The sequence below is a fragment of the Nematolebias whitei genome, chromosome 15 (genome assembly GCF_014905685.2).
Source record: "Nematolebias whitei isolate Nwh7 chromosome 15, NemWhi1, whole genome shotgun sequence".
NCBI lineage: Eukaryota > Metazoa > Chordata > Actinopteri > Cyprinodontiformes > Rivulidae > Nematolebias > Nematolebias whitei.
Genome location: NC_056512.1, coordinates 27,013,639 through 27,026,666, shown reverse-complemented (window position 1 = coordinate 27,026,666; position 13,028 = coordinate 27,013,639). Strand labels below are relative to the sequence as shown.

Genomic DNA, 13,028 nt, shown 5'->3' with positions numbered 1-13,028 from the left:
TATATATATATATATATATATATATATATATATATATATATATATATTGTATGTTTAAAATAGACTTCAGATTATGGACTCCAGAGCAGTAAGACCGCTGGTGTGAACTGATGTAGCTGAAGGCTTTTTCCTTGTGTCAGTTATGCTTATATTGTTTGTTTGTTTGTTTTGATTCCACGGTCCTGCTTCCTCTCTGCTGCCGCACCTGAAGGAAGACGGATCCGAGTCGGACTCGGTGGCGGTGACGCCCAGCAGCACGGGAAGCAAGTCCAACACGCCCACCTCCTCCGTGCCCTCCGCCACCGTCACCCCCATCAACGAGGGCTTCTTCCCGCAGTCCGACTTCGACGTGGTGCGCGCCGGGAACCGCAGGAAAAACGGCAAGCGTCTCAGCCGGAACATGGAGGTGCAGGTTTCCCAGGAAACCAGGAACGTCAGCATCGGTACGAGGACGTCACAAGATAAGAATTAAATACGACTGAGCTTTTAGAAAGCTGCACTTCGTAACTTTCTGCTTAAACTTAGCTGTGTTTCTGTGACATTCATCCAGGGATGGGGAGCAGCGACGAATGGTCGGAATTTCAGGAAATCATTGACTCCACACCTGAGCTGGAGATGTGTGTGGATCCTCGTGTGTACGGAGGAGGAAACAGGTACCAAAACATCTGTGGTCAAAACCACCATTCTCACAGAGTTATATGTACCTGTAATTATCACCATTTTGGGGATTTTGAACATAAACTAAAAACACGTACTGTATATTTCCACGTTATTCTCACCACTTTCCAAAATGCACTGAAATACAACAATGTTCAGTCAGGTCATCTGGACGGTTTCTTTCTTTTTTGCTGAGACGTTTTGTCCTTCATCCAAAGGACTTCTTCAATCTGAGGAGCCACCAAACAAACCGAGTCCCACAAACAGCTCACTCCCATAGTAGGAAAAAAAAAACAGTTTGCTGGTGATAAGATGGTGATAACTGGTGATAACAGATTTTTTTTTTCCCATTATGGGAGTGTGCTGTTTGTGGGACTCAGTTTGTTTGGTGGCTCATCATATTGAAGAAGTCCTTTTGGATGAAGGACAAAAATGTCTCAGCAAAAAAAAAAAAACCCTCCAGATGACCTGACTGAACATTGTTGGATTTTTTACCTGAATTATTGAGCATGAACTTTGGTGCACTGAAATAACTTGTCTTCTGTAAAGCAGGTTGTTTTTACCGGTAATTGTTGTCAAAATCAGATTTTATTGTTCCTTGTATGATTGATAATGATATGATTTTTCACCACTAAAACAGACCAAATGGATGTTTTTAGAATGCAGGTGCGGTTTTATAAAAGTTTTTAACGCTGCTGCATGCACACAACAAAAACACTTAACTTCGACTGCACAATCCTATAATTTTCTTGTCTCTCAGCCCCTCTCAGGGCATCGTCAACGAGGCTTTCGGCATCAACACCGACTCTCTCTACCACGAGATCAAAGACGCCAAATCGGACATCATCGGGGACGTGGATGCAGGAGCCGAGCTGTTAGGTATTTCCCGATGTCCTTATCCGCAACCCTCAACGTTTTCATGTACTCTTTTTGTCTAATACGATTCATTCTGGGGTAAATCCTTGGAAAGGGTTGTTGAGTTGTACGATAATGGGCCAAAACGTGATGAAACTCCAAAATGGAGGGAGAGGCGGCGATCAGTTTGGGTTTTGCAGAGCTGCGGAGCAGAAGAAGCTTCTTGTGATGCTGTGAATGTGCCGCTGCACTGATTTTCCCCTGCATGTCAGGCTGCAGCACTGCAACATCACCCCCCACCTCCACCCACCCCACAAAATGTCCACTCCAACACTGTGGAGTGCAGCCACAACCACAGCGCTCCATCATGCAGTTACTTTCGTCATTTATTTGTTGTTCTACACCGGTCATAGATAGTTTAGTTTAACACCAGTTTTAAGTTTTTTAAGAGATGTTTACTCTCGTATTGTTCCGGGTTTATTTTGTGGTCACAGCCGTTTGACTTTATTTTAGGCGTGTGCAGTTTAACTCTTTGAATTTAGGTGACATTTTTAAAAAAAAAGTAAATTTGCCTCCATGTGTTAACCTCTCACTCATTTCTGTTTTTCTTTTCTTGTATGTGCTTCTGCTGGTGAACCCCGTAGGCGAGTTTTCAGGTGTGTATCTGGTCACGCGTTGGCTGGTCTCATTTCCTTTCACTCTTTTAGCTCCTTTCTGTTCTCTAAACTCAGCCTTTCAGAGCAGATATTATTCAGTGTACACAGGTTGAAGAATAGTGCTTTAATTATTAGCAATGACCAATTACCGTATTTTTCGCACCATAAGGCGCACCGGATTATAAATTGCATTAAGCGAAACAAAACAGTCAAATAAGTCAAACTTTATTCAACTCATTCACAGTAACCACATAAAATCAGTTCGAGGTCAGTAAGCACAACCAGAATTAATACATAAGGCGCACCGGATTATTAGACTCGTTGATTTTTGAAAAAAATTAAAGGATTTTAAGTGCGCCTTATAGTCTGAAAAATACGGTAAAAGCTTTATTAAGTCACTGGAAATGTATAAATCAGTTAAAACGTAGTTCAGCTAAATTCCTTCAACGTGTGAAAGTTTTTAATGACAATCTGTTGCTAATTTATCCTAAGAGCTTGCAGCTAGATTTAATAAAAAGGTTTTTGTTTTGTCTAAATCCTAATTAAGTTCCCCTTAATTCAAACGTAATGCTTTAAGTGTTTTTGTTTTTTATCTAGCACAACACATGCTGTGTGGACTAGAACCAGGCCCAACAATGACCAAAGAGGAAGGCTTTTCAGATTGTCTTAATGATATTTTAGATGTACCACAATAATGTGTGATGAGGTGTTATCACAATGTTTCAACATAGCTTGTACAACACGTGGAAAATGGGAATTTTTAATGTATTTCTTCCACAGTGACCATATAAAACCGCTAAACTAGCCATAAGATAACTAAAACTAGCATTTCTTGAAGAAATGCATGTTGTCCAACACCTTGTACGCCAAAGTTTCAAACAAAGATCTCACATGACCAGTTAGTGTTCAGAGAAGGACAAAGAGAAACACATTTTCTATAAAACTAAGTTATAGCAGCTTTTATGTTTTGCAAAGTGGATTAGCCATGGCAGCCATCTTGAAATGAATTGACTCCAGACATCAACAGCTAACCGTTTCATTCTGAGATTTTAACTTAAATTTGACCAGCGGTTCATGAGATATTTTGCTAACAGACAAATATGCATTTAATTACCTGATCGTCCACGTTGATGGTGTCAAGTGGGGAAAAAAACCCGTGGTGGAGCAACGACATAGTCCATAGAAAACATAAACTGTTCTAAAATGAAATACAGTAGTCCCTCGTTTATCATGGGGATCCGTACCTAGAAGCCCCGCGATGAGTGAAAAACCACGAAGTAGGGATGGTAGTACAAGTAGTAGTATATTTTAAGTGTATGTATATATATATATATACACTCTTGCAATATTCTGTTTCTAAACTCTAAACGCTCTAAAAGAGCACAGAATGTCATTATTTCAGCTCCCTGGCTCCTCTGCTCTCTGCCACCTGCAAGCTCTTTCGGCCACGCCCACTTCTTCAAACTACACAAAGATCAGCTGATCAGCTGCAGGAGGAAGTTTCTCCTGCAGTGTGGGCTGCACAGAGGTGCAGGAGGTGCTAAATAATTTAAACTAATTTTTTTTTTTTTATTCCGCGCCGAGCGTGCGGCTCATCCATCAATCAGCCAATTGTGTGTCATGTCCAATCTTATTTTGAAAAACTTCAATAGAGCGAGTCCGTGAAAAACTAACCGTGAAGTAGCGAGTGACTACCGTATTATATTTAGTAAGGTATTAAAACTATGAAGTCAGTGTAATAGTAGCTGACAAGCTTCTTTTTTATGAAGATATTTTCTGTGATTGAGTCACCCCATGTGGGAGGGGCTAGGGTCTGATAATAATTCAATAAATCATTATTGAGTGTCCAAAAAACCTGATAGAAGTCAATTTTTAGTGTTTATTGTTGCTCATCATCGTCTTTCTTTCCCTCTCGTTCTTCTCCTCCTCTTTCTTCTCCTCTTGCCTCTAGTTCGAGATGATTTCTTCGGTAAGGCGCTCCGAGTCCTCACACCTCCTCACTTTTTGCTTGTTTCATCATTTCATTGTCGCAGCATCGTGTCGGTTGTCGCGGAGCTTTCACACATCGTCACACCCCTGAAGTTTTTCATACTCATTAACCAGAAGCTCGTGCAAAGACGCGTGCATGAATCAGCTGTTTGCTTCATAAAGAACGCTGTTTGCTTACATTTTCATTTTGTTTGAGACTGAAACAGCCCAAAATAATAACCTAATGATAAGAAGAGTAAGACAGACCTGCAGGGGAAAAAGTTTTGTAGCTCATTTTTAACACATCTTATTGATCAGAGAACTGAAACCTCCACAGGTTTTGATAAATTTGAGCTCTTCTTGGCATTTTGTTTTTGCTCCTCCTTTTTGTTGCACAGCGTTTGCTGCTTTTGTGGCCATAACTGGGAAAATTAGAAATCATTATATTACATTGAGCATGATCAACCTTTCATTCTGCACGTTTATTCTGCGCCAACACCTCCAAGGTCGTTTCTCAAGAGGAAAATATTAGGAGAAGTTAGTTATTTCTTTTTTCATCTTCCATTATTTCATTACATTTCATTTATTCTTGTATAATTTCAGTGTTGTTGTTAATTAGTAATCCTTTGAAATAATACATTAGTTTAATTTGCATTAAATTGTCATTTTTGTGTTGAAACGTTTCATTTTTTTTGTTCACAAAAGTGTGTTGAATTTGTTATTTTTTTAGAGGAATGCGTTTAGGTTTTGAATGAATCGACTGGAGAGGTGACCTGAGTATGTCTTGTGTTTCAGGGATGGGAAAGGAGGTGGAGAACCTGCTGACGGAGAACAAACAGCTTCTAGAAACCAAGTAAGAGCAACAAGGAAAATTAAAAGAAGAGCTTATATGTACCTTTTTTTAAGTTAAAGCCTCCTCTGTCTTTGTGCTCTTTGACAGAAACGCTCTGAACATTGTAAAAAACGACCTTATTGCCAAAGTGGATGAGCTGTCGAGTGAGCAGGAGGTGCTGAGGGAGGAGCTGGAGGCGGTGCGGCAGTCCAAGAACAAGGTGGACGCCAGAGTGAAGGAGCTGGAAGAGGAGCTCAAGAGGTGAAACGAACAAAAACCCAAAACATTGAGCTGTTGTTCATGTGATACAGATGTTAGGCAGGAAGCCTCAAACAACAAAGGGTAGTTGGACGGCAGAAATCTCCAGAGCTGTTGGCCCAGAGACCCTGACGTGTCCGTTTTCATCAAACACATGCCACAGTCAGTTTATTGTACACGTGCAGTTTCACAGCCAGAAGTCTGGTTCAGGTGAGACACCCAGACTTCCCTCTCCCCAGCAACACTCTCCAGCTACTCCTGGGGTTTCTCGAGGTGTTTCCAGACCAGAGAGGATATGTAATAATTTAAATAAGGTCTGGATCTGCTCCTTCCAGTGGGACCTGCTCAGAAACCCTCCAGAGGGAATCCCCTATGGGCATTCTAACCAGACGCCTGAACCACCTCAGCTGACTCCTTTTGATGGGGAGGAGCAGCGGCTCTGCTCTGAGTGCCCCTCGGATGACGGGGCTCCTCACCCTATCCATGGAAGCTAGTATCTGGGATCTTGTTCATGATCCAAACCTCATGGCCACAGGCATGGGAACGTAGATGGATCGGTAACTTGAGAGCTTTGCCTTCTTCACCGCGCAGCTTCTGCTATGGAGGCCACAATTTGTCAATCCAGCATCTCCTGCTCCATCTTACCATCACTTGTGAACAAGACACTTGACCTCCTCCACCTGAAACAGAGACCTTGGACTTTAAGGAGCTGGCTCCCATCCCAGCTGCCTCACACTCAAAGGTCCAAAGGTCATGATCGGAAGACACCAACAGAACCACAGAAGAGACCCGGAGGTTCCTAAACTAGACACCCTCTCCACCTCGAGATCCCGTCCATGAACGCCACAGACGGGATCGGAGACGAGGGGCAGCCCAGTTTCGTTGACTGCTCCGATCTGTTGCAGAGGCTTTGCTGAGCGCACCTTCAGCCCCAGCTTATTCAGCAAAAATGTGATTTCTAATTCAAACATCTGCTTAAAGTCCTTGTTGTCCCAGCCTTAATAAAAACACAAACCTGTCATGGTGTTCCTTCTCTTTCTGGCTCCAGGTTAAGAGCAGAAGCTCTTGGTGCGTCTCGGGACTCCAAGGATGAAGGAGGCGACGAAGTGAGTAAAAATGACTTTTCTAATGTGTGGGGAAGGAAACAGTCTTTAGAAAAGCTTTTGTTTCTTCTGTGAGCTGACAGACCTGAGCATTGGAGGCGTATTTCTCATGGTTCATGCTGAATAATGTATCTGTTTTATCGTTTGCCAGCTTTCGTCGCCCATGCAGGACGGGGACATGGCGATGACCCAGCGGCGGCGGTTCACCCGGGTGGAGATGGCCCGTGTGCTGATGGAGAGGAACCAGTACAAAGAGAGGCTGATGGAGCTGCAGGAGGCTGTGAGGTGGACGGAGATGATCCGGTAGGTACACAGAGATGCCGATGTGAAGAACTTATTGAAGGTTCACCGCATTTCTTCCTGTTATTGAAGTGTTTTTGATGTTTCTCTTTATGTATTTTGCACAAAAATACATTTAAAGTTTTCGTTTCCTCTCTTCAGAGCGTCCAGGGAGAGTCCTCCAATCCAAGAGAAAAAGAAATCCACCATCTGGCAGTTGTGAGTCTCCCCTTTCATTCAAGTGAAGTCAAACCAAAATATCCTCATGGTTAAATAAAACTAAACCCCGTCTTTCTCCGGTTCTCTCTCCCCACAAAGCTTTGCCCGTCTCTTCAGCTCGTCCTCCAGCCCCCCGCCCGTCAAGCGTCCATATTACAGCGTCAACATCCATTACAAGTCTCCGTCTCCGGCGCTGACTCAGCGCCGCAGCCACACCATGTGTCAGATCTCCACCTCGAACCGCACGCTGGAGTTCTTCCCTGAAGAGTGAGCTGCAAACCCTCGTCAACGCCTAAAACTCGTCTTTTCTCCTCCGCTTTGGTCCGAACTCCCGGATGTTGGCTCGCTTGTGGCGGCTTGCAGAGTAGAGAGCAGCACTGCTAACGGCTGCTAATTAACTCGTGCTTCTCTTCTGTCCGATTAAGACAAATAACTTTATTCAAATGAAGGAAACCGTATCGCTCACTGCCTTTCATGCCAGAGTTTTAAGCTGAAGATATTTACGCTATACCACATGATGGCGTCATAAACGATTCCATCAAATCTTTAAAACGTTTTGCACAATCTCGCATGTTAGTGCTCAGAGTTTGTGTTGGGGATGACTCTCGGCTACCAACAAACCGAGTTGTAACATTTTTGTGTTTGTTAAGGCTGATTAGAAGTGGCGGCCATCTTAAATTGGCATACATAAGATGTAGATTCTGAGTTTGATTAAAATTTGTCCCCTGGCTCTTGAGCTATTTTGCTAACAGACATGATTGACTCCAACAGTCAATGTGAAAGTTTTAAGCAAAAAAAAACAAACAAAAAAAAAACAATTGTACAATGAGTAGCACTCAGAATATCAATTATGGATTATGCTCAGCTACTATCACAACAAACTTTAGCTCAGTTTCTATGAAACTGGCCGCGTTAAAGCCATGTCTGTGTGTTCTAACGTCTGCTGGCTGGGACGCCATTTTGAATTGGAACGACTTCAGAAGTTGATCCGCTGTAGATAAAAATTCAATAACTTTCAGAGTTTCATTCAAATGTTTCTTCTGGCTCGTGAAATATTTTGCTAACAGACAGAAAAACTACTATCTAGGGATGCACAATATTGGATTCTTGGTCGATATCCGATATGCCGATATGTTAAAACTTATTTGGCTGATAACCGATACCAATACCGATATTTCCCCTCCTAGACCTACTTACAGAGACTACATGGCTTTCTCTGCTGTGGAATTAAAATACATTATTCTGCATGGTCTTTGTCAGTTTGGGCTGCTACTAAATGCAGATGTCAACACTTCAACTTGGATTATGTTTAATGTCAAATTTATTCATGACATTTACTCTCTCTAACAAAGTGACAACACTCAAACAGTGCAAATTTGTACATTTTCACAAATCTAAACTCAATGGCGCGTGTGACGTCATCACGTTGTGCTGGCGCTGCAGCATCCTCGTTACTGGGTTGTCATACAAAAACAGCACCTTTTATATCGGTGAGTTATTTTGCTGGAATGGCTGATGTACAATATTTAACTTTATTACTAATATCGGCTGATACCGATACCATGCCGATAATATCGTGCATCACAATTACTTTCAGCTGAGGCTTTTTTTTTTGGCTTTGCTTTATTAAAACCAAGACTTTCTAACACACATGAGCTTTACTTTAATCTTATCTATGGAGCCAAGAACTTTCAGCCACACTATCTTATGATTTCTAATTTTACAACCTGATTCAGTTTAGAGAGGTGAAAACGACCGCTTCACTTTGTGCTGTCTTCTCCTCTTCCTCTCCTCTTCCTCTCTTGCTGCTGGCTGGCCGGGCTGCTAACGCTTCGCTCTTCTCTCCCTTCCCTCCCGGTGCTTCCAGACTGGCCAGTAACGGTGTTGCGTCTCTCCTCAGTGACTCGGCGCTGCTGGCCCGCCGAGAGCAGCGGCGGGAACAGTACAGGCAGGTGCGCGAGCACATGCGCCGCGACGACGGCATCATGCAGGCCTGTGGCTGGAGCGTGCCGTCTCGATTCAAACAGGTAAACACAATCCAGTCTGCCGCACCTCCTTACGGGGATTATTTTTAAATAAACCACATGTGAATAAAAGCTGTCTGCAGGGAAAATCATCATGTAACATTAAAGTTATTAAACTAATCTAATGGAAAGAGTAAAAATGAAGTACATTTTTCAGGCTTTTAAGTTCTTTTAGGCCTTTAAATAATAAAGCGTGTCACAAAACATCTGGAAGTTTTAAACTACTAAACTTTTTGAGATTTAATTTCTAAGCGCTGCTCTGAATCAGTAGAGGCTGTTAAAAGTCTGGGTGGAAGTGCTGCTGTCGCACACAGAGCTGTTTGTGGTTGCTTTTATAAAATTAAAGATTAAGAAAAAAAACATCAGTGCATCGCTGAAAGGGATGCACTTTTTGTTTAATCACCAGCCATGGAAGACAGTGAGTCCATCCATCAGCTGAGTAAAACACTGGCTGAAAAACTGGTTAGAGAAACGAACAGGAGCTGCAAGTCACATCAAGAGATGAGACGATAGGATCTTTTGCACACTGCGAGATTTTCTTTTTCTAGTTTTTCCAATGTTTACACGTGCTTTTGAAAAAACACGTACATATTTCCATCATTGTAGTGACTCAGCAGAGTGAGGGAGGAGAGCTGGTCTGATCCAGATCTTCTGAGTACTAACCCATTATTCAAGGCTTTGGGAAGAACTTCTGTCAGTGGTGGCTGCACGGATCTAGAACGACTCCGGGTGACTACCGTAAAGTGCAGAATAAACAGCAGCGGTGTGGCAGGTGGTAAAAACTGAGCGCTCACACCTCGTCACAGTCAGACGGCCGGCACCTTGCCCCTCAGCCACGGTGGAAGCAAACAATAAACGGTTTCTAGGTATTCAGTAGTTCAGGTGTGAGGAACTTGCAGGTCTTTGGAGGGATTCAGAGACAAAATAAAATCAAACGTGTGCACAAGCGTCCTGATGCATGCTCAATAATCCAGGTAGATAAATCTAACAAGGTTAAGTCACGTCCTCTGTCTATTATCCAACAGACTTCTTCAGTCTGAGAGACTGAAAACTCTCAGACTGAAGAAGTCTGTTTGGTAAAAGACGAAACGTTTCAACAAAGAAGAATCCGTCCAGAGATTCGAGATCTGCAGCAGGTCGAACCCAAGCGCAGGCAGGACTCAGAACTCAGAAGGTTAAATAACGAAAAACGTTTTATTGACGAAAACAAAGAGCTGGCGTGGCAGCAAAAAACTCACATTATAACCAGGAGACAGGGAGGGAGGCACGCAGGAGCACAGAACCATATTCAGACACAAGGAACCATACTCCGATGACAATGCCCAGAAAACGAGAAACACAAAGACGCAGACTCATATACACAAACACCAACGAGACAAAGTGCAAACACCTGGGACACATAACGGGTAGAAAAAGGGGACCGATTACCGTATTTTCCGGCCTATAAGTCGCACCTTTTTGCCTCATTTGCATGTCCTGCGACTTATACGCTGAAGTGACTTAGTTATGGATTTTTTTTCCCATATTTATAAACCAATTTTTGGCTGAGATATGACCGTGTTCATTCATTCTGACATGGAAAATACTGAACACTTCCATTTTCAGCCGCTAGATGGCACTCGAGTAGTATGGCATGCCGTTGTGTCATGTAATAGGTAAAAGTGGCTATTAATGACACAATCGGCTTGCCATAGATGCCACCTTCGTCCAACTCGCCTGGAGCAAACATCAAACCAGTTTCATTTTGCTGTTAATTTGACCATTAAAGTGCATTTATTAAGGAAAAGTTCAACTGAAGCACACCTTTACTATAAATTCGAGCAAACAAATAAGTGTTTTTAGGTGGTTATCTTGTTAAATTTCTAAGAAACGCACAGTGACTCGTCCCTCTGCACATGCCTCCTTCCACGTATCGGCTTTTGAAATGCAGCAGATTTGACCGTCAAAGTGCGTTTATTAAGGAAAAGTTCAACTGAGACACACCTTTACTATAATGTTGAGCAAGCAATTAATTGTTTTTAAATGTTAATCTTGTTAAATTCTTGTTAAAGTCCTCCCGCGGCCGCCATTTGGCAGCCGATCAATTTTTGGCACAACACCGGCCCACATTTCCGGGTTGTCAGCGGTGACGCATAATAGATGCAACGTATATGGGGAAGCGACACATTTATGTTTTTTTTCCACTTTATAAGACAAATTTGAACTGATGCGACTTATAGGGCGGTGTAACGTGTACGGTTAAAAATACGGTACACGAGGCGCAGGACCAGTACGCACCACAAGGGGGCACCATCCTCACACAGAGGACCTGACTTAACCTTGTTAGGTGTGCACAAGTGGGTTGAGGAAAGAAAAAGTTTGGTACCACTGATGCAAAGTGCTTTGTTAAAACGCTTCATGTCTCCTCGGGTGTGGATTTCAGAAAATGCAGCTCAACAGGAATAAATATCACCTTTGACTGTCTTCAGCAGGTTTAACTGTGATGATGTAAGAACAGAAATAATCAGTATCTGAACACTATTTATTTGAAGAGTTCTTAATATAACCAGTTTATTACTGATTTTGATTTGGTTATGAGATTAGAATGAACTTCTGTAAATCAGTCCAGTAGCTGAGGGAAAAAGCGTTCAGTTTTTTTTCCTCCTTTGGTTTGAAGCATGTCAGTGTTTCCTCCGAGTTGACTGTGACGGTCCGAAGGTTCGGTAGCAGAGCGTGTTGGTAGGCAGGTGGCTCTAACTCTGGTCTTCCACAGACGGGTGGTCAGACGGACAGCGCTAAGGACAGCCCGCTGAAGAGACAACAGGCAAGTGAGACGACAGAGTGCCGGCCAGCATGCGCCTTTATGGCTCCCCCTCCCTCTCTAACCTTTAACCGCCTGTTGCCGACCCCCTGCAGAAGCTGAAAGCTGCTGAACAAAAAACAGAAATTTAAAAAAGAATCACACGTGACTTGTCAACTGAAAAAAAAAAAAAAATGCATGTATGTGATTTTTTTTAAATATTGAGGTGTGAAGACTACAGCTGTGAAAATCCTTCTGTGGAGTCAAACACCCCCCCCCCCCCCCAACATTTATTTTTTATCCCATTTCTGTTTCACAGCTTTTTTACCGTTAACCTCCGTCTGCCTCCACCTGCCCTACTTCAATTAGTAGCTTCTTGCACTGTTTACTGTGACAGAGGCTTGATCTGTACAATCCCAGTTCTGAAAAAGCTGGAATGTTGTCCAAGAATAAAAAACCTAGAATGCAATGATTTGTAAATCTCATAATCCCATGTTTTATTCACAGTGGAACATAGTAATTATCAAATATCTACAGTAAGAAATTAATATCTACAGTAAGTTGTGACAGGGTCATGTTTGTCCAGTCTTCTTTTCACAACAGGCTGTAAACGTCTAGGAGCTGAGGAGAGCAGCTGCTGGAGGTTTTGGAGGAGAATTTTGTCTCGTTCTTGACTGATGGAGGATTCTAGGTGTTCGACACTCCTGGCTCCTTTTTGTGGACTTTTTTATGTGTCACGATGCTTCATGTTTTGATTTATTGAGAGGACTGGACTTCGGAGATCAGCAGCTGGAGTCTTCTGCTTCGAAGCCATACTGTTGTAATGGATGCAGTTTATTATTGTTTTGCTGAATTATGGAAGGCGTTCTTAAAAACAAACAAAAAAAAAGATATTCTGGAGGAGAGCATATCTTCTAAAACCTGTTTATATATATTTTTTGCATTCATGGTGCCTTTCCAGATGTATAAGCTGTCAATGACAGAGGTATTAATGCACCTCCATACCATCAGAGAAGCAGGATTTTGAACTGTGTGCTGATAACCGGTCAGATGGTCCCTTTATTCAGTACAAATGTGTGGTTTCCATAAAAAGTTTCCATTTTGATTTGTCTGATCACAGAACAGTTTTCCACCTCGCCTCAGTCCAGTTTAATTGAGCTTTGTAAGAGAAGATGGTGGCGTTTCTAGATGGTGTTCATGTATGGCTTCTTCTTTGTGTGAAAGAGCTTTAACCAGCATTTGGGAATGACACAGTGAGCTGTGTTTACAGACGATGAATGATGGAAGTGACACTGAGCCAGGCAGTGGTGTCCAGAACAGAACCAGACCTGTTTTCGGTGCAGTACCGCCTGAGGGCCGGACGATCACCGACGTCTAATACGACGTTCAGCCCCGTCC

At 42.6% G+C, this 13,028-nt stretch overlaps 1 protein-coding gene across 1 annotated transcript in view; it reads left to right on the top strand.

The window, feature by feature from the left end:
* Window positions 1-13,028, top strand: part of mapk8ip3 (mitogen-activated protein kinase 8 interacting protein 3) — a gene marked incomplete in the record, with an annotated part of 43,613 nt that overhangs the window by 21,707 nt on the left and 8,878 nt on the right. Inside the window, 13 exon segments of the mRNA XM_037688516.1 lie at window positions 196-443; window positions 551-653; window positions 1,418-1,536; window positions 2,157-2,168; window positions 4,120-4,137; window positions 4,932-4,989; window positions 5,077-5,229; window positions 6,275-6,332; window positions 6,481-6,632; window positions 6,771-6,827; window positions 6,927-7,094; window positions 8,695-8,854; window positions 11,604-11,654. Of these exon segments, the coding sequence (XP_037544444.1) occupies window positions 196-443; window positions 551-653; window positions 1,418-1,536; window positions 2,157-2,168; window positions 4,120-4,137; window positions 4,932-4,989; window positions 5,077-5,229; window positions 6,275-6,332; window positions 6,481-6,632; window positions 6,771-6,827; window positions 6,927-7,094; window positions 8,695-8,854; window positions 11,604-11,654 (1,357 nt within the window).